The 24989-nt window shown below is 46.9% G+C and overlaps 1 protein-coding gene across 1 annotated transcript in view; it reads right to left on the bottom strand.

The window, feature by feature from the left end:
* SLC25A38 (solute carrier family 25 member 38) overlaps positions 1–24989 on the bottom strand; it is a 325193-nt gene that overhangs the window by 219628 nt on the left and 80576 nt on the right. The window contains exon 2 of the mRNA XM_086958576.1: positions 3953–4074. Coding sequence (XP_086814702.1) covers positions 3953–4074 — 122 coding nt within the window. The remainder of the gene's footprint in view (positions 1–3952; positions 4075–24989) is intronic.

Here is a 24989-nt window from a genome sequence, read left to right as displayed (position 1 = left end):
AAAGGTCTTCGGAACTGCTGCTGTTGTTGCTGCTGCTGTTGTCCCGAAGACTGTCCTCTTCCCTTCCCTTGCGAACCGAACCGCCGTTGGAACTGGCGGTATGGCTTCTTGTCCTTGGGCTTTTCCAAGCCCACTGCCGTCAGGGTTTCCGCCTCGGCCTTCATCTGGGCCATCTCGTCATCTGCGTGTTTTCCGAAGAGCGTGTCCACGGAAAACGGCAGGTTGGCCACTCGCTGTTGCGCCTCGGGCTTGAGAGACGTAAGCCTGAGCCATGCATGGCGGCGCTGGTTGATACCGTGGCAGTAGCCATGTGCCGCCAACAAGGAAATATCCGCTGCGGCACTGATGGCCTGGTTCGAAACCAGCATCCCCTCCTTGACGATTTCCATAAAGTCCTCCTTCCTGTCGCGCGGCACAAGGTCCGCGAACTGTTCCATGGAATCCCAAAGCGCCCGTTCATATCGTCCCAGTAATGCCGAGTCGCTGGAAGCCTTCATCGTGGTGGAAGAAGTCCCGCATGCTTTCCTTCCCGCCGAATCAATCCAGCGGCTCTCCTTGTCCGGAGGCACGGTGGAGGACGGGGAGGTAGAGTGTTGTTTTCTGGCTGCCGTAACTATCACTGAGTCGGGGACTGGGTCCATCCTCAGGAAGGCAGGGTCAGAGTCCGGCGCCCTGTATTTCTTCAAAAGCCTAGAAGGGGCGGCCCTAACCACCGCAGGCGTAAGAAATAGTTCTTGTGCCGGTTCAACCAGTCCCGGAACCAAGGGCAGCAGAGGGCGAGACAGGTGCTTCTTGTGCAAAGTCTCGAATATCACGGACGTCGTAGGTGTAGGAGCCGTCACCGTGATACCCAACTTCGCGGCCCCCCTCAGGAGAACATCCTGGAATGTACCGATGTCATCGATAGGAGACACCCTAGTGTCCGGGGAATCGGACAGAGTAGGGGAATAGGAGCGAGTCCTGGAAGATGTATCCGTCCTGGATCTATGCCTCCTATGGCGCCGTCTGGAACGAGTGGAGGACCTGCGCCTGCTCCTCGAACGTTCTCTCCGTCTGGAGCGAGACTTCGACCTCCTGGGCTTCGGCCGGTCCACCGGCCTGTCCGGGGTGGCCGACTTGGGCCTACGCGGTTCTTTAGACTTAGGAGTCTTCTTGGGAGGGGTTGGAAGGTGAGGCAACGAGACCGACCTTGGAGGAACCGGTGGAGGCTTCTCTGGTAGAGGAGGCAACGGAGGAGGTGTAGACATCCTCGGACGCGGGCCTCTAGGCAACGGAGGAGGAGGTGGAACGGACTTCTTTGGAGTATAAACCTCCGAGTGCACCGATCCCGGTGATCCACCATCCTTCCTGGGCTGAGGGGAGCCCCCCTCAGCCTCTGGCCGCTTAGTACGGGTATCCGGCACCGTTGACCGGTGTTCAGGAGTCGACCGCCGGTCCCTCGACGTCGAGCGGCCCTTCGGCGTCGACCGTCTCTTTCTCTTCGGCGTCGAGCGACTCGCGTGTCTCGACGTCGACCCGGACCATCTCGACGACGATTTCCTGTGTCTTGACGGCGACCGCTTGCGTCTCGACGGCGACCGCCTCGACGTCGTCTTGGGGCGTCTCGACGTCGACCTTGACGACGATCTCCTTCGCCTCGACGGGGCACGCCTCTGTCTCGCCGGCGAGTGCTTCTGCGTCGACGGCGGGCTCGACGAAGAGGATCCCCTCGACGACGATGAAGCCTTGTGTCTTGAAGGCGATCAACGGTATTGCCTCGGCGGCGATCCTGTCGATGCCGTTCCTGTCGACGCCTTACATGTCGACGCCGATCGCTCGACGTCGACGCCGAAGACAGCGACGATGACACCGTCTCCGCGTCCGACGGCGGCCTATGCAGGTCCCTCGACGTCGACGGTCGACGTTTTCTCGACCCAGAGCCCTGGGGAGAAGGGGAGCTGGCTTTGGACTTCCCTCTCGACGTCTTGGAGGGTGCCACCGACCCAGACGGAGAATGGGGACGTGTGCTGGGCTTCCTGCCCCCGTGGAGCCCCCCCAGGGGCCTCAGCATGGGCAGAAGAAGCCCCTCCAGACCCACCTTGCGTCTTCTGTCTCCTTTCTTCCAGTCCCTGAAGCCTGATTTTCTTTCTGTCTTTCAGGGTCCTGCCAGAGAACCCCTGGCAGATCTCACACTCCTCAGGGATGTGGGAAGAGGGAAGGCAGAGGATACAGACCTCATGGGGATCTGTCTTGGCCTTCTTCCTGGAGCACTCCGGGCATTTATCAAATAATGCAGGCATTATTTCGACCAAGGGGTGCCACAAGCCAAGAAGAAAGCTTCAAGGTACAGATAAAGTACACAAAAAACGATTTTAGTGCAAAACACCAACAAAAACCCTTGAACAGGGAGAGCTCAATGCTCCAGGGTCCTGCTTGCAGGAGCCGGAAAAAAGAACTGAAAGTAAGAGAGACCTGCAAGGCATTCTGGGATACTGTGAAGTTCTGGAAAGTTCTCTTAAAGGCACAGTACCCTATCCTGAGACACATAATGGCAGCCTATGGGGCTTGTCTGTCCAGGTCTTCCTCTCTATCTCCCAGAGGGGTTTGTACTGAAGACAATGAAAATCTGGACAGGCTTTGCTGTTTTGTGGATTTTTTTGGTGGAATTTCTAGCTGAAGTACTGGACAGTGTAGCCTGTTATGGGCTGCATTATATGTCTTTAAATTCTCTCTTAAGTGTCTATGCATTTCTGCATTTTTTGACACTGTAAGAGATTATTTTTGATTGCTCCGGGGTCCACGCACATGGGCGGGACTATTCACTAGATTATGACTGTACACAGAGATCCCCTACTACAGAAGCACAGGGTGCAGCCCGAGTGGGCTTTATCAAACCAACATCTGTGTGCATCCGCAAAACTATCTGAACCCAGTTAAACCCACTAAGAAATAAACATGTGAAAACAGACCTAGAGAATACAGATATGAAAATGTGACAAATCTAAAAAATCATGAGTGCATTAATGCCTTAAGGCACAAGATATAGTTAATTGAGATAACTATAACTGCTGAATTTCTACGGTTCTGTGTGAAAAATCTGAACCCAACTATAACGTCTCTGCATACTGTTTTCCAGTGATTTTCTACGATTTTTTATATTCTAGTTCATAACTAGAACGCCTCTGCAACCTTTGATAAATATATAAATATATATATATATATATATATATATATATATATATATATATATATATATATATATATATACACACATACTGGGTGTACGGGTATGCACCCCAAAATAGATCCAACATATATCTGCATATATGTGTATTTCTGCACATATATTGTGCAAAGTAACTACATATATAAACATGAATCTATATGTGCATATACAATGAATTTTATGTAGATATATGTAAAATCTGTTACAACGTCAAAGGTATTGTAAAATAGTACAATGGAAAAAAAACACTATAAAGGTCAACGAGTTGTATTGCATGTGTGGTAAAGGTATGCATTGTAAAAATGGATATTCAAGTAGACCTTTTTCGAGGGGGATGTGTACAATATTTTTTTAATGTACTTGTGGTAAGATTAAGACATCTACTTGTAAACACCTGCTGATGTATTTGTTTTAAATCAACAAATTCAATAAAACATATTGAAAGAAAATGAATCTGCTTGTAGCAATCAGACATTTGACCTTATGAGCAAGTGGCATGAGCATAAGACATCCGTTTCCCAAATGTGCCAAAAGGTGACGTAGCATGAAATATGTGTAAAAGAAATAAATCAGTCACTAAGTCATTCGCTGACACAGTTGGACATTAGAAAATGTCCGCCTTCTGATGTTTATACTTTTCTCCCCACTGCCACCTCAAACCCAATTGCACTGCAAACTGTACTTTCCCCTCTTCCTCTGTTTCCATACTCCCAGATATCTCAACCATGTTCAAGCAAGTGCACCTACCCATTCACAGGAGGCCTTAGGGTCTGCAGGCGTGTCTTCACCAGGTCCAGCGGTTGAAAAAGTAGAGTAGAGCAGGTGCCGCTCAGTGACCCACAGACAAAGGACTTTAGCACTGGATGCATCTAGTAAAAAAAGAGAAGGACACAATGTTAGAATTGGATGTCATGGTGTAAGGAATGAGTTAATATAATAAGTCCTGAAACTAACCATTTCTTGCTGGTTAATAGATTTTCAAGCAAGGCTAAAAAAAATGTGGGAGACTGCTGGTCACTAAGTGGCTCTTATTTTATTTATTCTGGTTTTTATTTTGTGTTTTGTATTCATGTTCTGATATTTTGCATTATTTTATTTATTTGTTTATTGTAAGTATCTTTGCTGCAGGTTTGATTTGTAATGTATGTCTGATTAGCCTTTTATTGTGAACGGTTCTAATAGAAAATCAAACATTAAATTACTGCTAACCAAAATTAAATATTTTAAGGCCAAAAAACGGTGACCCCTAAATAGTTTTATCTGATATACTTGCATATGAATCTTATAAAGAGATTTTAAAATGTACAGTTAATAAGTGTCACAACCCCTTCATACGCCCTCCATAGTGGGCCTGGTGCGCAGGGCTCATGTTATGCTACCCCCTGTGGCGCCTTATGGCATGCTAGAATTTCATGCCCAAGTTTCCACAATCCCCCTACTTCCACTATGCCTAAGGACTTTGGTCTCCAAAATTGTATATGCATCGGCAACAACTTTTCTTGTGGTTTTTCGTAGGACGCATTATTGGTCCTAGTCACAATAACGTGTTCAAAACAGGTTACGGTGACGAGGACCAATAACGCAACCTGACACTCGTAAGGCTCTAGAAAAATATATATGCTGAAAAGAGCTCTGCATCTCATTATATGAGCAAATGTAAAGCCAACAATGGAACTAATTGACTGAGGGGAAGAAACCCAGGGGAATCGAACTACCCTATATTTTAAGAAGTAAATTGTGTCAACAAAGCCTACGAAAAACCACAAGAAAAGTTGTTGGCCTATGCATATAACTGTTTGGGGACCAAAGTTGAATATAAAGAAGAACGCTGGAGTCTTAACAACTGTAGGAAAGTAGTATCTGCTTCTTATGGTTACCCCACTTTTTGCTTGATGTAACACTGTTTTTGACTAGTCTGACTGGGACCCCAGTCTGCTTTCTCCCTAAAGGGTTATGTTCTTAGGTACACTCCAGATTGGATACTAGGGTACCCTTGTCAGTCCCTAGTATATGGTACACATGTAATATGCCACCCGTGAGAGGACATGCAAAATGGAACTACAGGCCTGCCATTGCAGCCTGTGTAAGTTGGTGCATTCACCACTTACTTAAGATATAGATTTGCTATAACTAAGGCTCACTGCACTTAAAACCTATAAGTCACCCCTATAGCAGGCCTTTACAAACCTGAAGGCAGGGTGCTTGGTGCTAAGTTAGAGGGTGCCACTACATGAGCAGGACACCCCTTCAGCCTACAGAGTCCATTCTCCCGAGTTGTCAGTGAAGCAGCCATATACGACATATAGAGGGGCATTATGCAACCGCGCGATAACCAAATCTAAAACGGCTGAAACAAACCCTATCGCGTTTGGTGTCAAACAGGTTGGAATCATACCCCCACACCGGTAACCGGTGTGGGAGGTATTATTTCACCCCTCAGAAGCAAACTTCGTCAGGTCCCTGGTGGTCCTGGTGCCAACCTTCTAATGGCATGGTGAGCAAAAAAACAATGGATTTAGGCCCAGATCTCTGTACTGGGGTGAATGTATGACAATGCTTTGCATTGTGTCCATCAACTGTTGTTTTTGCATTTGTCACCCCGAGTGGGACGGGTATGTTCAGACGTGAGTCCTGTGCTCTCCATGCCACTGGAATCAAGCTATCCTGGCTGGTGAGGGCTGAAAGCCCGAAACCGGTCCTAGGATGATTGTTTCCAGTCCAGGGAAGACCTGGCTTGGCAGTTCGGGCTGGGCTATTCCCATGGGGCACAGGGTCAAGACTGATTTGCATATGGCTGGGTTCAAACTGGAATGGCATGATGAGCAAAAAAACGATGGATTTAGGACCGGATCTCTGTACTAGGGTGAATGTATGACATTGTTCTGCATTCTGTCCATCAACTGTTGTTTTTGCCTTCTAACTCCAGACAGCACAAAATGGTTGCTGCCGACCAGAGACACATTTCTGCCCTCCTGCTGCTTAGCCAAGTTCGAACAGTGAAGGCCGAACAGTAGGCATCCTGTCAGAGGGAGATGTAACCACCTTCCAGACAGGCATTAGTGTATCAGGGCTGAGTGGGTACGCTTGCCAGCGACTGATAGTCTGCATGAGGGGCACATTTGGTGTCCCTGCACATAGTCCAATAGAAACCAGTCCTGGGGGCCATTGGCTCCCGCTCTGGCGTGAACCTGGGCAAAGGACATGGGAGTAACCTCCCTCCTGTCCAGACCCTCCCCTGGGAGGGTCCCTTGAATCATTCCAACTGTCTCCCGTGGGTACTTAAGGGCTGACATGGCTGTAGGACCTTTGATTTGTCGTGGACAAGATTCTAACCTGAAACCACTGCACTTCGACCATCTTGGCACTCTGGACTTCGCTGAACTTCATTTGGGCCTGACTCCGTCGCCCTCTCAGTCTGCTGCATTGTCTGTGCCTGTGCACCATACAGCATCCGTGAAGGACCTGTGGAGCATCAAAGATAGCTGAAGATAATCTCCCATGGAGTGAAGAAGTCACGCCCCTGCATTTTGCAGGCACCGCAACACTGCTCACCGGTCTGCTGATAGCCAAAGGTTCAGCAACAAAGTAGGTGGCTTTCTACGTTCCTCGAGGCCCGAACTGTACTTTCATCAAGTTTGAGGTCCGAATCCTTTGTGGGGGCTGCAATATCCGAATCCCTGTGCACCGCGTACTTTTGCAAGTGCATGTGCTTGTTGGCAATTCCTTAACAAATGCATCGGGCTCCGAGTAGCGCCAACCTCTGGCAACTTTCTGCACAAAGATCTTCATCCATCTCGCACAGAGTGCTCCATGGCTTGCTGTTTTGTGAAGCTGCTCGAGGACCTCGCACAACTCCTGGGCCTCCGGCCTGTGAGTCCATTTGAGGGTTAACTTTGCTTTTCTTGGTCTCCCCTGGTCGCTTCAGGCTTCCCTGAGTCTCCTGGACCTTGCTGGTCCGAACCATACACTTCCTTGACCTTTTGTGTGTGTTGCCGTCACCAAGGCTTGTTGGTGCTCCTGCCGGACACCGACCCCTCAGCACTCGACATCCTTCGTGGGACAGCTAGCATCCGGCTCCTGGTCGTCCTTGATGTCACCCGGTCCTCGCAGCGGTAGAGTCAAGGTCACAGTCAACTATTCTGAAGCACCAGACATCAGTGGGCATTCATCTACCGAGCCCCAGATCACTCCCAAGTTGCCCACACACTGTCCCCTCTGCTTTCAGGTACTCTTCGACAAGAATCCACATTTGGATTCCAACGGACATTCTTCTCCCTTCCAGCAACGGCTGTTCTTCGAAGTCCTCCATTGGGTTGGACTGCAGTTTCCGACGCCACTTCACACCAATGCACCTGGCTTCCCTGGGTTAGGTAACTTGGATACTTCGGTATCCACGGGTGGGGTGGCTCTCCACCCTTCTGTCTTCCATGGGGTTTCTTCGAAGTCCACTGGGAAGGGTCCTTAATCTCTAAAACTCCAACTGCGACTTCCACATAGAGTTGTACGGAGCCCTCTGTTGTGTTCCCACACTGCACCCGTCCTACGAGGGGTCCTTATCTTCTCACCTTGGGTGGTTCCTTGGGGTCCTAGTGATTCTACATCCTCCCGACATGGTCGTTCTCATACCATTTTCTTAGTCTATGGTTTGGTCCTCCCCTAGGGCCCCCTGTGTATTAGTGCTATTTACTGTCATTTCTTTGCTGAAGTATTATGTGTGTTGTGTCTGGGAGATACTGTAACATACTAGATAGTGTTATATAATAAATACATATTTTTTATAACTACTGTGTGGTTCTCTTTTCATTTAATCTATACTATAAGATTGCATTCTGGTAAAACGAGCTGCTTTACACTCCTTCAAGACTCAACCCGAAGGCTGCTCTCCACAGCTACCACTTGGATAGCTTTCTAAGGTTGACTGAGACCTCCTATATTACCATAAGGATTGTCTGGACTGGTGCAGGGTGCCCACTTTAATTAGTGGACAGCATATAACAGGCCAGCCTCTCACAACAACACTATTATGTATTGTTGTTTTTATTGAAATTGTTGGAGAAATCTATTTGTCCTGAAGAAGGTAGCTCTAAATATTGGAATTCCACCGAAACACGTTGATGCAATTTTTAACACTGAATCTGATAGGCATTGAGGGATACAGCAGATATCAATGATTTATTGATACTCTGTACTTTAAACAATGACCAGAACAGATTAATGGGTCAAAGACGTAATCGATTGTCTACTGTATTCTCCCTGTCCTTGTCTGTGTCTATGTATTCAAGCAATGAATGGTTTTTGTATTAAGAACTGTTGGTTTTGATGAAAAATAGATCTTTCCACTACTGTGAGGGGGAATATGTTGAACTTTTAGCTGTAGGAAATTATAATTTTTTTAATTGTTATTTATAATTTAGTTTTTTCAATATTCAATTATAATTCAACTATTGCTCACTAGTATAGACATGTTTTTTTTAACAAATAAAGTATAGATCTTTTTTTTTTATAAGTGTGGGTTTCTACCTTGATGTTTCCAGGGGAGTACAAGGAATTACCTGTGAGAAGAGTCTGAACTGTGTATGTGACTTGTTAAATGATACACAAAGGGAGTTCTTACTCGTCTGTGTTTCTGAAACAGGCCAAGTCTGTTACAGAAGTTATTGTAAAAACCAATGTTTGAGAGGCCTGTAGTGTATTGATTGTTATTGAATCTCCTAGTTGTTTCCAGTGAATTGTGTCTTTGTAATGTCAGCGGTCCTGATCCTGCGCACATCTACCTAGCAGACTCAGAGGGTCTCCAGTTAATGCTGTGACCAGAACCAGTACTGTATATCTCTTTTCTTATTTTGTCCCAAAGCCCACTTTCACCCAAGCTCAAAAGCAAGATTGAGGATTCTTTGCTTTCAAAATAAAATGTTCACAAAAAAATGAAAAAAACATTTTGCTGTAACATTTAAGGTACCATTTCTTTGCAAAATCATTAAGTAAAATATGTTGATGTACGCTAGTATTTCCCACAAATATACATCATGGAAAATCATGATAAGCAGTTTTAATAAGATTATGAGAAAAATAAATAAACAAGCATTGGTATAGCCAGTAGGTCTGAAATTGTTGGTCAGCCTTTTTTGGTTTTGTTAATGCATGACTTGTTTTGGCATGGTTTCTGTAAAACATTATTGGTGTGGGGGCTGTCAGGCCTCACCATTATAACAAACATTGGCAAAAGCAAAATAAATTGGTCTAAAAACGCATACATTGCCACAGTAGTTCCTGGCTCTGAACAAACAATCCTGTGTGTCGATATGCTCCTTGTGGTGAAAGAACAGAATGATGTCACTCACAGTGAAGCTAGCCGATAGACAGAGCAAGACGGAGACAGAATTAGGGGCCCAATTATTAAACAAAGGCTCAAATGTGCACCCATTTCCTTGCATTAAGTGCAGATATACAGCTCCGTGAATTCACAAGACTTTACTGAAGTAGGCCAAGAAACAGTACTCCAAGGAAATTATTAGAGAACTACATTTTATGATGAGCAAATATGCAGGTGTATATTTGCTCATGCAAAAATATGTGTGTCTGCATGTTCACTTTCCCTCCAACCTCTTTTTTCCCAACCCTGGAAGAAGTTTTATGTCTGCCATTGTAAGGAGCACATTTCCAAACTTTCTCAGTATGAGAAAAGATTAGAGAATAGTTGGTGAAAACCCGTACAACAGTGATACTCAAAGAACGATCCGGGGGCAGGATCCCACCCTCCTGACCTTTGCATGCGGCCCCTGGGCAGCAGCAGCACTGGGCTGCTGTTTACTTAACTCATCACTAACAAGGAAAAAAAAATGTTAAATATGCAGCAAGCACTTATTTAGTAGTGTGGCGCCTTGCTATGTGTGCGTAATGTATGTGAGTGATGGAATGTAACACGGTGCAACCAGGTAAGGGAAATTATCCTATAACCCCTTTGTATGTGTGGGTAGAACCCGCACAAATTTCAGAAAAGCAAAAGTCCTGGGCACGCGTAACAGGGTGAAAAACACTGGTTTAGTCAAGTCTCATGTCTCTGGAGAGTTATCATACAAGGTCCACTGATATCATAATCAAGGAAGCCGACAAAGGGGGAAACGTTGTGGTCATGAACCGGGAGGAGTATGACAATGAAATTAAGACACAGTTGTCAGACACAACCTGCTATGAACTACTAACACACAACCCAATAGGACCCTTCCCCGTCAAAATCAACAAACATCTGCCTGAATGGCGTACATTAGGTCATATTGATGAAGAGGAGTACCTATAAATGAAAGTATTTAGACTCACCTTTCCTTGGTTGTACTCCTTACCACAAATATGCAAACTGGCACCCTTTCCACCTGGCAGACCCATTGTTTCGGGCATAGGCAGCCCCACAGAGAGATTAGCACATTACGTCGACATCTCCTGGGACCCATGGTCAAGAACTTACCATCTTTTATCCAAGACACCAAACACATCCTAAGCATCGGATCTACAATGGCAACCAGGTATGATTCTAGTCACTTTAGATGTGGTGTCTCTTCACACCAGTATAAAACCAGATCTGGGTCTACAGACAATCACAAGACTGTTACACAACAGGCCAGCCACTCAATGGCAACACACCACCCACCATGGTCATCACTATGATGGAAGCGATTCTCAACAACAACTTTTTATTTTTGACAAACAATAGCATAAGCAAATCAAAGGGGTTGCCATGGGCTCAATATTTTCGCCCTCATTTGCTAATTTGTACATGGGAGGTTGGAGGCTGAATGGATATGTGGCGCAAAGCAGCCCCCTGGGTAGACTCGATCATTTTTTGGGGACACTATATTGATGACTGTCTGTTACTATGGTCAGGTACACCTGAGAAATTGGAGGACTTTTGCACTCATCTCAATTCCAACAACATGGACATGATATTCATCAAGAACTCTAGCACTTCCAACATCAGTTTTTTAGATGTTTAACTATACATTAGAGAAAACATGTTGCATAGTCGACTGTTCCGCAAGGAAACTTCTTGTAACCCCATTCTGCATGACAGGAGTTCCCACCCGGCACACCAACTTCAGGCGATTCCTTATAATGAATTTGTTAGAGCTAGAAGGAATTGTAGTGAGGAATCAGCATTCAAGGAATGCATCTCAGATATGAAAAGTAGATTCAGACAAAGGGGACACAAACCATGTAACAGCAACAAAGCTGAACACAGAATCACAAACACACGCAGTGATGGCACACTTCGTGAAAAGATTAGAACCCAACCTCATAAACAACCAGTGAGATTAGTTTCAGATTATACTGATATGAGTGTTATGATCAGGAAAAGTCTCAACAAACACTGGGGAATCCTGCTCGCTGATAAAACACTAAGTGACTTCAACACCACCCGACCCCAGATCACTTATAGACGAGGGAGGACGCTCAGAAACAGACTCAGTCCTACAGTGCACAAACTATCGCAGACAACACATGGCTCATAGCACACACAATAGGGTTCTACAAATGCGGCTGTTGTGAGGTATGCAGATGGGCCAAACATGGAACAAAGGACTTCACTACCTTTGACAAAAGGAACAACTACAATATCAAACAGAATATCAATTACACTACCAAATTTGTGGTGTACATCATAGAATGCACATGCAAGGGTCAATACGTGGGGAGCACCATCAGACCCCTCAAGGAAATAATCAGCGAGCATGTAAGAGCACTACTTCAACAAGACGGCAGATACCCGAAGGCAGTGCATGCTCCAACCTGTCCATCCCAAGGTCCCCAGAAAGGCTTCTCTTTCTATGGCATTGACGTGACGGAACCCAACATCAGAGGTGACAACATGGAACGCAGGCTGAGACGCATGGAGGTCACCTGGATCATTCGCCTACATACAGTGAAACACGGATTGAACAGTGACTCCGAGATGCAATACTTTCTGGGCAACTACATTCTTTACTTGCCAATTGAGTTCAGGACTAAATAATTGTTCTTATTACTGTTTCCACTGCTCACCTAGAAGTCGGAAACAACACCCATATATTGAACATTTGTGATGATTATTACTGCTGATTTTATTAAGGATTGACTAACATGCAAGGTATTTTCAAACTTTGTTAGCATGTACACCAGCTCTCTTTTGGGTCTACATGTGTGAGCCTGTACGACTGATATCCTTTCAACTTCTCCTCTTAACCACCTTTACTTGCTTTTCCCTTTTATTTTGTAATTAACATGTGTGCCTAGAGGTTCCTGGGGACGGCTGTGGCAGTGGCAAAAAGAGACATTGCAGCGCTTTGGTCCCAAGCTAAGGCGCAGACAGTGCAGAAGTGGAGGAGGGGAGTGGACTGGTGTGGGATGCAGGAGGAGTCTCTCTTTGAGGCCCGGGGCTGTCCGGAATTATTTGGAAAAGTGTGGGATAAATGGTTTAATCTGTTGCCATTGTGATGATCTGTCTAATTATTTTTTTTTATACCTGTATTGCACATTCATTCTGCGGTACCCTATTCGACCGGGTAACCCATGTCCTGTTGACTGTGAATAACGCTATGTTCCTTTTAATCGTGATTAACCTGCTGCCAATGAATTTCCTGTGTTTTGAAAAACCCAATAAAATTGATTATCAAAAAAAAACGTGTGCCAACCTTTGTAATGTTGCGCTTGATCATTGCAACCTACACACTAGAAACAATAAGGCTCTTTTGCTTCTACTCCTTTTCTATACTTTCCATCTACCCCTCTTTCTTCTTCCTTTTACTTGACTCATTTCCCCAATTGTGATTTACCAAGTGTGGATTATTTAAAATTTCATGCCCCACCAGTTAAGTTATATAAAAAAATGGCTGACTCCCTCGGGCCCCACATGCCGACTAGGTTTACTGAGAGCCTGGGGATAGGAGAACTCCTGCCGGACCAACGCACGGCCACAATTGTAACGATCCTAAAACCTGGGAAACCGGCGGATCAGTGTACATCATATCGGCCTATCTCCCTCATGAATGCTGAAGCCAAAATACTGGCCAAACTGTTAGCACTAAGACTTACACCGCACCTGTCCAAACTAGTGCACAGGGATCAATCGGGCTTTATGCCGGGCAGGAACACAGCACTAAACTTAAGACGGCTACATGGGGTGATGGCCCGTGCGGTATATCTGCAAGAACCGGCGGTAATACTCTCCTTAGAAACCAATATGGCCTTCGACATGGTCCATTGGCCCTTTCTTTTTGCGGTGCTGCATCATCTGGGTTTTGGGTCGAGGTTTTGCGTCAGGGTCCGACTGTTGTACACAAAACCTATGGCACATGTCACAGCTAATGGCAATATCTCAGCAGATTTTCCCTTGGCAAGGGGCACACGTCAAGGCTGCCCGCTACCGCCACTATTGTTTGCCATGGTGCTGGAGCCCCTGGCGGAATGGATTAGATGGGAGCCAACTATTAAGTGCCTCAAATGGTCGGCGGACTGGGTTGACAAGATCTCCCTATACGCAGACGATATACTGCTGTTCTTCAATTCCCCCGGGCGTTCCATAAATACACTTTTGGATGTCTGCACGGCCTATGGGCGGGCATCCGGATACTCTATTAACTGGTCTAAATCCACCATGTATGTACTTCATGGTCCGCCACCCCGCCTGCCGGATGGTTGTCCGCTACAAACTGCAGAAACCACGTTTAAATATTTAGGGGTTCACGTCACAGCTGGCTCTGATGACTTTTTTAGACGAAATTTGATGCCACCACTCGAACGCCTCAAGCAAGACGTACGACATTGGGAATCACTGCCACTGACCCTGCTGGGAAACGCAGCGCTTTTTAAAATGATGGCATTGCCCCGGTTTTTATACATTTTGGAAAATACACCCTTTCCCGTGCAGGCCTCTTACTTCCAAACAATTACGGCGCAGGTCTCTGTCCTATTATGGGGCCATAAACCTGCGCGTATAGCACGGGCCAAGCTGACACGCAGCTGGTACGATGGTAGTATAGCGCTGCCAGACATACACCTTTATTACTGGGCAGCTCAAATGAAGGTAATTAACCAGTGGATGCACCTTCCACAGTCAGAACCGGCAATAAAAGCGGAGAGAGAGCAGTTGGGCGAATCTGGTATACTAGCTCCTCTTTACGATAAACAATTATCTCTAAAGAAGTTTGGGCCGTTGCGACACACGCTTACACTCTGGCATATAGCGCAGGCAAAGTTGGGGTGGCAAGGGATACTAAAACAACTTACTCCACTGTAGGACACAAAGCGGCTAGGGAACCTTAGGCACACCAAGGGTTTCAATCGCTGGGATGCTATAGGGATATCGACGATTGGGGATCTGTGGGAGAAGGGAGGGGTACTTCCCTTTGCTACACTAAGACGACAATACGATTTAGCACCAACTGAACAGGTCAGATACATACAGATTCGACACGCCTTACTGACAGCATTACCACCAGACTCGGAAGTCCCAGAAGCATCTCCTCTGGAGGACAGGTTACTGACGGACTATCTGTCAAAGAAAGCGACATCCTTAGTTTACCGTAAATTAATTAATAATCTGCCCAGTCCAACTGGGACCTTGCGCGAAAAATGGTCTCATGACTGCGGGGAGTTGACGAATCAGAGTGGCAGGAAGCGCTGGCATCCCCGAAGGAAGTCGGAATACCCTCACGTCTCCGTCTGGTGCAATTACGCATACTACATCGCTCATATTATACTAAAAGCACCCTACACAAGATAGGTAGGGTTGATCATCCCTACTGCTTGAGGGGATGTGGTGAGGAGGGAACCTTTTATCACACCATATGGGACTGCCCCAAAATAGCTGAGTATTGGACACGGGTATTAAGAACTATGTCTCAGTCAGAGGGAATCTCACTGCTGCCGGAACCCAGACGTTGTCTTCTAAATGTGTGGGAACCCAATGATCTTACCCGTTCAGGACAGAGTTGGGCGACATTGTGAATTATGATGGCCAAACGAAATATAGCACAAAGTTGGGGAAGGGCAGAGAAGCCCACCTTGGCAGCATGGAGGGGAGATATGGACACAGCCACGTTCACGGAAAGGGCGGTGTTTAGCAGCAGGGGTTGCCCCCAAAAATGGAAAAAAATCTGGGGGGCATGGAATACTTACAGAGGCAATATCTGCGATCCACCATCAGATACTGAAGATGATAGTACAGATTCAGAATAGGCGTCTGTAAAGCTGGCGGCCTCACCCATCGGGAATGGTGGAGTCCAACCTCATCTGATCTATCGTTTCCGGCTTCTCCGCAGGATCACGAGTGGGTACACGGAAAAGAAACTGCTAGCGAGGACGAAGACTTCGGGTCCTTTAAGTGGGCGTCGGCATACGAGGGTGAAGCCCCGACCATCCGTGACGTCCCTGGCTCAGGATTGGTTAAGACAGGGGAAGTCCTGTACACAGGGTGTGGAGACACCGCGAGAAGGAGCGCGGAACCGGAGGAGACGGAGAAGAGAAGCACGTTGGAAGCAGAGACCGGACGGACCGAAGAAGGAACCTCCAGAGGAGCGGAAGGAGGAGCTGAACCACAAGGCGAGCCAGGAGGCCAACGACCCTGCGGACCGCCGTGCCACACTCCCGAGGGAGGAGTGTGGCTGACACAGGTACGGCGGCGTTTGGCGGCTTGGCTGAGAAAGCGTAACGATAGCGTGTAGTGCGCAGCTGTATAAAGTCTCACTCCCACTGAATCCGACCTTCCAACCTATCTCCCACCTTACCCTCAGCCTGCCCCTTTCTTTCCGACACCCTTCTTGCACTGTGCACTGTAGATACCGATAGTCACACCGGGTGTAAACCAAACACTCCCTGGGCCCCCATGGTGCAAACCCTGTAGAGGACTGTGATCTAACGGCTTTCCGTCCTGTTGGACTTCTTTCTTGCATGTGGAGAGACTCCAGTCGCCTGAAGAAAGAACGCCACTTCCTGGGGAAAACGCCCATTGACGAGCAGCGCCACGGACTCCAGTACCTTCGCCCGGGAGAGACTTACTTTCAGGACTCGCAAGACGTTGGTTAACAAGCCTGTTAGAACTATCAAAATAAAACCTTCCTTAAACCCTACAGTTGGCGTCACGGTCGTCCCTTCACCCACGTCCACACTGGTGTCAGAAGTGGGATCCTCTCCTTCCCAAACGACCGTGGCAATGGAACAAGTGATCCAAACGCTTATTGATGGACAACAGAAATTGGAATGGGCAATAGGCCAACAAATTACTACAGCGGACGCTGACCGGGACTTATTCAAAATGTCTATGACCCAACAGTTGGACGCCATCCAAAAAGTTGTGCAAACTCCCCTTTCGACAACCGCCACAGACAGACGTCCAATAGGGCCACACCCGTCAGGGGTAGCCTTACAAAAATATGTGAATGGGGAAGACCCTGACGCGTTTCTGTTAAATTTCGAACGGGCCGCCAGGGCATGTGGTTGGCCGGAAGAAAAATGGCCTTTCTTTTTGGCGCCCTTACTCTCGGGAGAAGCACAAACTGCTTATCAAGTGGCGAATCAAACAGGAACGTCTTCGTATGCAGAGATAAAAGCGGTGATTTTAGATCACCTAGGAATGGATGCGGAAGCATACCGTTTGAGGTTTAGAAAAGAGAAGGGAATACCGGGTGAGAACCCTAAGACCATGTATCTCAGAGTAAAAATGGCGGCTGAGAAATGGCTCCGACCAGATATACGGAGTAAGGAAGAGGTCATGACCAGTATCATATTGGAGCAATTCATGGAGGTCTTGCCATACGGGACACAGAGATGGCTAAGACAACACCCCGGTCTAACGGCAGCCCAAGCCATAGAAATGGCAGCCAATTATAATCGAGCAGCACCCCGGTCCTTTCCCTGGGAAAATGAGAAAAGTTCCAAAGTTATAACAACGTCAACTAAAACAGAGAAAAAAAAGACTGTGCCAGAACCTGTGAAAACACGGCAGTTCAAGTATGACGGACCCCCTATGAGAGGTCCGCAGTGTTTTGAATGTGGGGAGTGGGGTCACATAGCCCGGATGTGCCCCCAAAAGAAACCCGCCGAAGAGCCCATGGAGGTCGGCTACATCCCAAGGGCGGTCATGTATTCCTCAGAAATGGGCCCCTCCTTTTACGTACGGGTACGAGTCAACCAGAAGTTAGTGAAAGCATTACTAGATTCGGGTTGTCGACAATCAGTTATTCAAGAGCGGCTCCTACACCCTGATCAGATTGGACAGGAAGGGACGGTACTAATTAGGTGCGTCCATGGAGATGTCAAGCCCTACCCCATGGCAAGAGTTACCCTACACCCAATAGGTAGAGATCCCTGTTCGGTAAAGGTGGGGGTAGTGAGGTCTTTGCCCGAAGAGTTAATACTCGGAGTAGATAACCCAGACTTCCTATCCTTGTTCAAAAGGGAGCTGAAAGAGAATCCTGTAGAAGCCTACCTGTCAGCAGACCCCTGGGTATTAGATAAAGGGTTTAAATTCGCACAAGTCAATGATCCCTCTCTGTTAAACGCCTGGGAAGCAGCACATGTAGCACAGACCAGCCCCACCAAAAGCTACCCTGGGTTCAGAATAGAAAATGATCTGCTTTATAGGGAAAGCAAAGAGGGAGAACCTACGCAACTGGTAGTACCCCAGGAGTTCAGGGACCAGATACTCTTCTATGCTCACACCCACCTTACTGCTGGGCATAGCGGTAGTGAGAAAACTACACAGAATATTCTAAGACTCTTTTATTGGCCAGGAATATACAAGGAAACTGACGCATATTGCAAACAATGCGAGGTGTGCCAAAAAAAGAATCTCACACGTCCACCAGCAGTACCTCTACAGCCTATGCCCATTATAGGCAATCCCTGGGATAGAGTAGGGATGGACTTGATTGGTCCACTACCACGTACATCCCGTGGACACACATACGCCCTTGTTGTAGTTGATTACAACACTAGATTTCCGGAAGCCTTTGCGCTCAGTACCCCGACTACTAAGAACGTAGCGGACAAGTTGGTAGAACTATTTTCAAGAGTTGGGTTCCCTCGTGAAATTCTAACGGACCAGGGAACACCCTTTGTCTCCCGGATGATGAAAGAGGTGTGCAAAACACTTGATCTCCATCACATTCGAACATCAGCATATCATCCGCAAACAGACGGCCTCGTAGAGAGGTACAATAGAACATTAAAAACCACTTTAAAAAAACTACTGACTTCAGAGAATAAGGATTGGGACAAAGTACTACCCTTAGCGTTGTATGTAATAAGAGCTCAGGTACAAAGCAGTTTGGGCTTTTCACCCTTCGAATTGCTCTATGGCCGTCAACCCCGGTCTCTGTTAGAAATCACAAGGGAAGCCTGGGAGACAGAAGGGGCTGCAGAGCAGAGAAGTTTGTTAGACTACACCCAGCAATTGAGATCTCGGTTAGGTAAATTGAGAGACCTAGCATATTCAAACTTAGAGAAAGCTCAAGGTGCTCAAAAGCAATGCTATGACAAAGGAAAGAAGTGGAGGACCCTAGAAAAAGGGGACTGGGCTCTCGTACTACTTCCTTCCTCAACCCAAAAGTTCCGAAGTGAGTGGAAAGGTCCCTATAAAGTTATGGAAACGTTTGGACGCACAACATACAGCTTACAAATGTCCCAGAATAGGAGACAAACGTTCCATATCAACCTTCTAAAAAAATGGATTGGTCCATGTCCACGTCAGGCCAACTTAACCCTACCTGAAGACAAGAGTGGGTCCACTCTAAATCAATTACCAGTGAATTCAGAGTTAACAGAAGCAGAGAAAGTAGAGCTAAGGTCGACTCTCCTGCCCTTTTCCTCAATCTTTTCAGACACCCCTGGGTGTACCCATATGGCAGAGCATCAGATACGAACAAAAGAGGGTCAAATAGTAAAACAAAGGCCTTATCGCATCCCAGCCGCAAAAAGGGCTGACGTAAGAAAAGAGGTACAGGACATGCTTCGCCTAGGGGTGATCAGACCATCTAAAAGTAATTGGTCATCACCCATAGTCATGGTCCCTAAACCTGACGGGTCTACCCGTTTTTGCATGGACTTCAGAGCCCTAAATGCCGTATCATCGTTTGACGCCTTTCCAATCCCCCGGGTGGACGAACTAATAGAGAGGATAGGGGATGCCCGCTACATCACCACTCTAGACCTGACCAAGGGCTATTGGCAGGTACCACTCAGGGAGGAGGATTGCCACAAAACTGCCTTTGCAACGGAAGATGGGCTCTTTGAGTTTACTGTCTTACCGTTTGGACTCCATGGAGCACCTGCTACCTTTCAGCGGTTAATGAACAGGGTACTGGCAAAACACACCTCATACAGTTCGGTGTATCTGGATGATATAGTCATCTTTAGTTCATCCTGGAAAGAACATCTGATACACGTATCCAATATCTTAACCGCTCTACAGGCAGCCGGACTCCATGTGAACGCAAAAAAATCAAGAGCGGCCTTCCCAAAGGTGAAATACCTGGGGTTCATGTTAGGGGAGGGAGTCATAGCGCCCCAGGAGGAAAAGATCAAAGCCATAACAGGAACTCCTTTCCCATCCACAAAGAAACAGTTACAAGCCTTTCTAGGTCTTATAGGGTACTATAGAAGGTTTATAAAGAACTTCGCAGATCTTTCTAGTCCCTTAACAGACCTGTTGCAGAAACACGTCAAAAACGTGCTTCCAAGCCCACCATCAGACGGTGCCATCAGTGCGTTCCAGACACTGAAAAATGCCCTTACCTCCAGTCCAGTTCTCATCCCTCCTAACTTTGAGAAGCCCTTTTCACTAGCAACTGATGCCTCTGACACCGGCATAGGAGCTGTGCTTTCACAGGAAGGGGATGACGGTATCGAACATCCTGTGCTCTATGTTAGCAGAAAGCTCCATTCCAGGGAACAGAAGTACCCCACGGTGGAAAAGGAGTGCCTCGCCATCAGGTGGGCCATTGACAAACTGAGGTATTACCTGGAGGGTAAATCTTTCACCTTGTATTCTGACCACGCTCCCCTCCAGTGGATGTACCGAAACAGGTCCCAGAACGCCAGAATCCTACGCTGGTTTCTCTTCCTGCAACCGTTTGCCTTCAAGGTAGTGCATAGGAAGGGGGTTGACAATGGGAACGCTGACTTCCTCTCCAGGATGCCCATTCTCCCCGATCGGGAGAATCCAGGGGGGGAGGAATGTAAAGCTGGCGGCCTCACCCATCGGGAATGGTGGAGTCCAACCTCATCTGATCTATCGTTTCCGGCTTCTCCGCAGGATCACGAGTGGGTACACGGAAAAGAAACTGCTAGCGAGGACGAAGACTTCGGGTCCTTTAAGTGGGCGTCGGCATACGAGGGTGAAGCCCCGACCATCCGTGACGTCCCTGGCTCAGGATTGGTTAAGACAGGGGAAGTCCTGTACACAGGGTGTGGAGACACCGCGAGAAGGAGCGCGGAACCGGAGGAGACGGAGAAGAGAAGCACGTTGGAAGCAGAGACCGGACGGACCGAAGAAGGAACCTCCAGAGGAGCGGAAGGAGGAGCTGAACCACAAGGCGAGCCAGGAGGCCAACGACCCTGCGGACCGCCGTGCCACACTCCCGAGGGAGGAGTGTGGCTGACACAGGTACGGCGGCGTTTGGCGGCTTGGCTGAGAAAGCGTAACGATAGCGTGTAGTGCGCAGCTGTATAAAGTCTCACTCCCACTGAATCCGACCTTCCAACCTATCTCCCACCTTACCCTCAGCCTGCCCCTTTCTTTCCGACACCCTTCTTGCACTGTGCACTGTAGATACCGATAGTCACACCGGGTGTAAACCAAACACTCCCTGGGCCCCCATGGTGCAAACCCTGTAGAGGACTGTGATCTAACGGCTTTCCGTCCTGTTGGACTTCTTTCTTGCATGTGGAGAGACTCCAGTCGCCTGAAGAAAGAACGCCACTTCCTGGGGAAAACGCCCATTGACGAGCAGCGCCACGGACTCCAGTACCTTCGCCCGGGAGAGACTTACTTTCAGGACTCGCAAGACGTTGGTTAACAAGCCTGTTAGAACTATCAAAATAAAACCTTCCTTAAACCCTACAGTTGGCGTCACGGTCGTCCCTTCACCCACGTCCACAGCGTCATAATTAATGACGTTAGAAACATGTTTTCATTTAAACATCTGAATTGAGGTGCAGGATGCAACATCGTAAGGGTGGGCGGGGAAAATATGTGTGAGTATTGTTATGTAAAAAGCGGCAATGTCTTTTGTGGGACAATGGTTTTGGTTCACCAAAGTAGAGCATTGTGGGGCTCGCAGTATAGGAGGCACGGGGATAGATGGGAGGGGAGAGTGAGCTTGCATAAATGGTAACAGCTGAGAGTAAGCCCGGAGTAGGCTTTTTGAAAAATGAGGAGCACGAAAAGGTCACGCACCACAGGTATGCGAGGGGGTCTAACGGGTTTTGGTTTAACGTAAGGCTAACTGCGAATCCAAACAGCGGGGTGACACAATTTCACATAGCGGGTTAAATAGTTCAATTGAGCAGTGGCTGGGACAACAGAGCAGGAGGTTTTTAGAATATGTTGGACATTTAGCGGGAAAGCACTGAGGGAAGCATGTTTGAAAATACTGAAATGGTGAGCAGGATACAAGTACAATGTCAATTGTTTGTTTAAAAAGTTGAAACTTTTAGATTAAAGTCATTGTTTATTTTGTAGTTAACCCCTGACGAAGAGTGAAGATGACGCTCGAAATGCATTGGGAATTAATAATACTACTGAGGATGAAACATGTATTGGTCCTGCTGTCGTGAAAAGGCCTGGATGGGCATACCTTCAGCATCAGACTTGTTATACATTGAAAGGATTTCATGTGATGAAATGGATTGAAACTTTAAAAACATTGGAATATCTTGAATAAAAAGAAGTAAACGAATAAGAAGTGTGGCAAATGGTTCATGCCAAGCAACAGTGCTTCTGGAGGGAGCGATCGGGTTCTCAAATAACAGGATTTTCATATTCACGCGGCCGTAGGGCGGACCGTGATTCCAGGATGCACACATTTTGAGGGTATTAAGCATATTAAGAATGAGAAATACAGGTGTGTACTTCATACCATTGACTGAAGGGCAGAGAAGCCCACCTTGGCAGCATGGAGGGGAGATATGGACACAGCCACGTTCACGGAAAGGGCGGTGTTTAGCAGCAGGGGTTGCCCCCAAAAATGGAAAAAAATCTGGGGGGCATGGAATACTTACAGAGGCAATATCTGGGATCCACCATCAGATTCTGAAGATGATAGTACAGATTCAGAATAGGCCTAGGAGTGTAAGGCGAGTTGGGAAAAGTCTGACTTCAATTGATAGAATACTGTATATTTGTGAATTCATTGTATTGAAATCTGTTTCTAATGAGAAGACATTATGCAAAATGTACTGTGTATGTTTCCGACACTTGTGCTCTAATTCTACAAAAACGAATAAAAATATTTTCCACCCAAAAATGTCATGCCCCTTTTTGTACACTTCAGAAACTGCCAGGTTCTTTTGCCCTCTCTCCGTTTCTGTATTTTCCACCCCCTTTCTTTCCTTGTCTTTCGATTTTCTTTTTCTTTACTCATTACCGCCGTTTTTTTGTGATTTACAAAGTGCGGATACCAATAGTTTTTTTTTTGGTTTGCAAGGCTAACATTAATGCTCTACTCTTTTCCTCCCACCGTTAGTATTTATAGGCACTTCCGGTTCAGCACTCTGTCCACATCCGGAACAGAGGTGAACCAGTGCCTGCGGCTCGCGTGGCACACACACTACAGGTAAGCCACCATGCGCAACTCCGCTATGGTTTGAATGTAAGTCTTGATATTGCCCGTTTGGTTAAGTCCTTTGCGGCTTGAGTACATGTTAGCTTTTGCATTTCAGTACTGTTGAAGCGGCAGACCCGCCATTCCACATGAAAGCAGGTACTTACTCCAGGGATCTCCGTTACCTCGGTAAGATGCGTTCGTGCCTACTGGCTTTCACTTTGTAGTTTTTAGACGCCCAAGACTCTAATTAGTGACTTTCTTTACAGGAGCTTCCCCTTTTCGTTTTAACACTGCCAAGGATTAGTCCGTCTTCTTTACTAGACCGTCCGGGTCGGAATTATCACCGGCAGAGCGGTGAGAAGCCTCATATTATACTCCATCATCTAGGAGTGGCTAGTCTTTCTTTAATAGTATTTTCCCCTTACTCTATTTTTAAATTTTTCTTTCTTCAGATTTCCAAGAGACTTTCACGTTTGCCCATACAGGTACCTTGCTTTTTTGCTCAACTTTCTTCTTTCTCTGTGCTTGGGCATCCTTGCACTTGGCGATTGTGCGCCCTAGATTTGACATCTACTTTCTCTTTCAGGCCTTCCCGTCATCTGTATGACGCACTAATTTTCTGATTATTAGTTTTTAGGTCTCGCGCCTAGCGTTGCAGTGCGCAGCACTGCTCGCGTAGCACGAGACATCTTGTACGAGGTTTAGAAAGCTACCCACACGCTTGTGTGAGGGGTTTTGCTTTCCTCTTCTGGCATGTGTTTGCGCGTGCTTTTAAAAAAAAACGGCACGCGATTGGGCAAAGGAGGGACATTTTTCACCTTTGAAACACCCATTCCCGACGGTGGCCAGCACATGCAGAGGCAAGCGTTCACCTTGCTGCCTTGCTCCCTCCCTCCCTCCCGCTCCTCTGTGGTGCACGTGCACCACTAGTTATGTTTATCATTGACCGAGAACCCATAATTCACAGTAATGATGTCATGGCTGTGGATTACGGATTTTATATATGTAAACATTAGTTAAAGGTAATCTTAAGGGACTGGAACTTTCGGTCAACTGTCACTCATATTTTACTTCTACCCACCGAAGCTTCAGGCAGCGGTTGAGCTCATTTGAGTCAATCACTCTTTTGAACTGTGAATTACGTCAATTTCGTGGTCACGTCTGCACATTTGCCTAAAAAAATGCATTGCAGTGCAAGATTGGTCGGGTAATACTTTACTTAAGGCATGCTTTCTCTGTCAAATCTTTGTCCTTGTTTTTTAATTGCACATTCTTGTTTTGTTTAAACTACATCTCTAGGTTACAGTAATTCAAAGCTTTTATTTGCACCTTTGATTGCAAGCATATGGATGGACATCATGTTCAGGCTGCAGAATTTTTTTTATGTGTTCACATGCTTTCAATAACAAAAATAAACAGCAGCTTATACAGGACAGTTCCTTTTGCCCTTGCCAATGCTTGTTGTAATTGCCTTTCACAAAGACTACAATGGGGCAGCTATAATTGTAATCCGCCAGCCAGACAGAGAAGCAAGTCATGGCTAGTTTGTTTAGGAACATAATCCTCCTGCCTCCATCAACTCTTTACAATGACAACACAATAGAGTGAAGTTACTGCTTAGTCCCCTGGACTGGGGACGATCTATGTGTCCTGTGACCCAGAGTTATGAGCTAGTGTTACAGACAGTGGCTTCCCCTCAGCCCTGGCAGTGTAGAAACAGCGAGGAGCTCTGCTTCTGAGGCTGCCCAGTTTAGATCCGCTCAGATGGGCCCAGAATGTTCATTATTCCATTGCCTGGCTGCATTGCTGGCTAATCTTTAATTACAAGAAGACAAGGCTGCTTTGGTTCCAATAAAGTGGCACCTTCGCATCCTTGCTTTCTTGTTTTCAGGATGTGTATAGACTGTTTCTCCTCAGTCGCATCTGAGGCTTGAGGCCGCTCTTTAGGAATGGGGTCTGGGGTTCCGGATGAGGGCTACTGTACAGTGCTT

Source organism: Lissotriton vulgaris, chromosome 1_1 (assembly GCF_964263255.1).
Source record: "Lissotriton vulgaris chromosome 1_1, aLisVul1.2, whole genome shotgun sequence".
Classification (NCBI taxonomy): Eukaryota; Metazoa; Chordata; class Amphibia; order Caudata; family Salamandridae; genus Lissotriton; species Lissotriton vulgaris.
The sequence above is the reverse complement of the archived record's forward strand: the minus strand, read 5'-3'. Positions and strand labels throughout refer to the sequence as shown.